Below are 2,880 nucleotides of genomic sequence, written 5' to 3'. Positions count from 1 at the left end.
TGGCATCCTGGCTTACATCAGGAAGTTGCCAGCAGGAACAGGGAGGTGATTGTTGCCCCGGACTCAGCTCTGGTGAGGCCGCACCTCCAGTACTGGCAGTCCAGTTTTGGGCCACTCACTACAAGAAAGACATTGAGGCCCTGGAGCGTGTTCAAAGAAGGGCAACAAAGCTGGTGAGGGGTCTGGAGCACAGGCCTTATGAGGAGCGGCTGAGGGAGCTGGGATTGTTCAGTCTGGAGAAGAGGAGGCTCAGGGGAGACCTCATTGCTCTCTATAACTACCTGAAGGGAGGTTGTAGCGAGCTGGGGGTCGGCCTCTTCTCCCGTATAACCGGTGATAGGACTAGAGGGAATGGTTTCAAGCTGCGCCAGGGAAGATTCAGGCTGGACGTTAGGAAATACTGCTTTTCTGAAAGGGTGGTCAGGCACTGGAATGGGCTGTGCAGGGAGGTGGTGGAGTCACCGAGCCTGGAGGTGTTCAAGGAATGTTTGGATGTTGTGTTGAGGGACGTGGTTTAGTGAGAGCTATTGGTGGTAGGTGGATGGTTGGACTGGATGATCCTGTGGGACTTTTCCAACCTTGATTGGAACCTGATTCTGGGAACCTGTGAAACGTGACTTGGAGCACTATAGAGGTGCGTAGCAAGCTGCAGGCAGGAGCACGGATTGGACGCGCACAGCAAACAGCACACAAGACCACAGAACCGCGCGATCACAGCCCGCTTTCACTCCGCCCCGCCGGCTTCCCACGACCCCCACCCCTAAGCCGCCCGGCCCGCGGTGGGCCCCACCGCCGTGGCCGCTTTAAGGCCGCCCCGCGGCGCATTCCACCCGGCCGGGCGGGGGGTGCCGCTCCCGGCCTGCCCCGCGCTGCAGCCCCGCCCGCCGCGGCGCGGCCCGGCCCAGCGGCACAGCAGCCCCGCACAGCCGCGCTCCGCAGCGGCCCCGGGCCGAGCCATGGGCGGCGTTGGCGGGCGGCGGGCGCTGCCGCGGGTGCTGGCGCTGCTGGCCGTGCTGGCGCTGCCCCGCGGCGGCGGCGCGGCGATGGACGAGTGCACGGAGGAGCGGAGCGGGCGGCCGCAGCGCTGCATGCCCGAGTTCGTCAACGCCGCTTTCAACGCCACGGTGGTGGCCACCAACACGTGCGGCACGCCGGCCGAGGAGTACTGCGTGCAGACCGGCGTCACCGGCGTCACCCAGTCGTGCCACCTGTGCGACGCCTCCCAGCCCCACCTGCGGCACGGCGCCTCCTTCCTCACCGACTACAACAGCCAGGCCGACAGCACCTGGTGGCAGAGCCAGAGCATGCTGGCCGGCGTGCAGCACCCCGCCGCCGTCAACCTCACCCTGCACCTCGGTACGGGCCGTGCGGGGAGCGGAGTTCGGGGGGAGGGAGGGGAGCCCCGCCGTAGGGTCGCGGCTGCTGCGTGGGGCGGGGCTCGGTGGTCGCTTTGGTCCCTTCCAGCTCGGGGATCGGGGACACGTGCGATGGAAGCGCCGTACGTGGTGCGATGCCCGTCGTTTTGCGGGTTGGGCTGGGAGCACGTGGCTTCGTAGGATGGGCTGGGTTGAAAAGGACCGCAGCGCTCATCCAGTTCCAACCCCCCTGCTGTGTGCAGGGTCGCCAACCACCAGACCTGGCTGCCCAGAGCCACATCCAGCCTGGATGTCCTCGTCCTTTCTTTCTGCTCTTCTTAGGAGCGGCCCTTCGCTTCCCCATTCCCAGCTCCTTTGCCTGAATTCCTTCTCACTGAGGCTTCACCGCAGCGATCTTTCCTTTTTCCAGTACTGCCCACCCCGTACCCCCGTGGCTGAGCATGGCAGTGGGGACGTGCAGACCCCCGGTGCAGCAGAACAGAGCTGTGTGGGAGGGACGGTACCTCAAACAGTGGAAGAAAAGGACACAAAACAGCACAACGTGTCTTTGGAGTGCAGCACTTCTGGGCAGGGGGCTGGATTTTCTCAGGCTCGTCGTTTTTTTTCAGAGCAGATCCTTCCTTTGCCTTCCCGCAGCTCCATTGGTCTTACTATCCCTGTGCTGCACGTATCCACCTCTCTTTAGGCTGTTACACGTGTCTCCCCACCCCCTGCCTGGACCTGGCCTGGTGTCTGTGCATTGCAGCGTTTCCTGGGCAAGGAAACAGCTGCTGGCATCCTAAGGGAGGCACAGGCAACGCTGTGGGCCTGTGGCTGTGGGTCCAAACACTGCTGCTTGTGGCTCTTTGGGCATCCCTGCCTTGGAGCTGCCAGTTGTTGGGAGAGATGGACTGCAGGGCTCCTCCACCCCTCTGTCAGCGCTCATCCCTTTATTTGGCTGCGAGGAGAGCAGCGGTGCTGGTTATATACGTGGTCTGCAGAGAGCAGCTCAGAGCACGACTGCCATTTGAAGGCATTTACAAGGAAACTCAGGCAAGGAGCCAGCTCTTGTGCTCAGCTCCAGTCTGATTTGCTGGTTGTTTGCAGCAGAAGAGATTTTTTTTTCTTGAAGAGCAAAAAGGCAGCTTTTTGTAAAGGGTGGGCTGCAGAACGTCCCTAAAGGAAGCAACAGGATGTAGGGAGTTGCTGTGTGCCATGAGTGAGGCTGCTGGGTGCCCTGTTGGAGCTCAGCAGGGGGCTGCTCTGTGTCTTCTTGGGAAACAGCTGAGAGCTGGGGGGTTTGTGTAAGCAGATGAAGCTTAGCATCTCTGCAAAATGGGGATCGATTCATAGGGAGAGCGCTTAAGTTGGCACTACAGGGCTCTGTACGCTGATGGAAGCTCCCTGCAGCATCTTTGTGACTCTCAAACAGCCATGCAGGGGTGGGCTCAACCACCTTGCCACCTTCCTGCTGTAAAGGCTGCTTATTGCCCAGTGTCATTCACCTGGGAGAGCCCTGCTGTTC

General features: G+C 61.4%; 1 protein-coding gene across 1 annotated transcript in view; it reads left to right on the top strand.

Moving 5' to 3' along the window:
- Positions 1–945: 945 nt before the first annotated feature.
- Positions 946–2,880, top strand: part of LAMC1 (laminin subunit gamma 1) — a 49,334-nt gene continuing 47,399 nt past the window's right edge. The window contains exon 1 of the mRNA XM_031595527.2: positions 946–1,356. Within this exon, the coding sequence (XP_031451387.2) occupies positions 957–1,356 (400 nt within the window). The 5' untranslated portion in view covers positions 946–956. The remainder of the gene's footprint in view (positions 1,357–2,880) is intronic.

The sequence above is a fragment of the Phasianus colchicus genome, chromosome 9, assembly GCF_987193195.1.
Source record: "Phasianus colchicus chromosome 9, bPhaCol1.hap1.1, whole genome shotgun sequence".
Lineage (NCBI taxonomy): Eukaryota > Metazoa > Chordata > Aves > Galliformes > Phasianidae > Phasianus > Phasianus colchicus.
The sequence above is the reverse complement of the archived record's forward strand: the minus strand, read 5'-3'. Positions and strand labels throughout refer to the sequence as shown.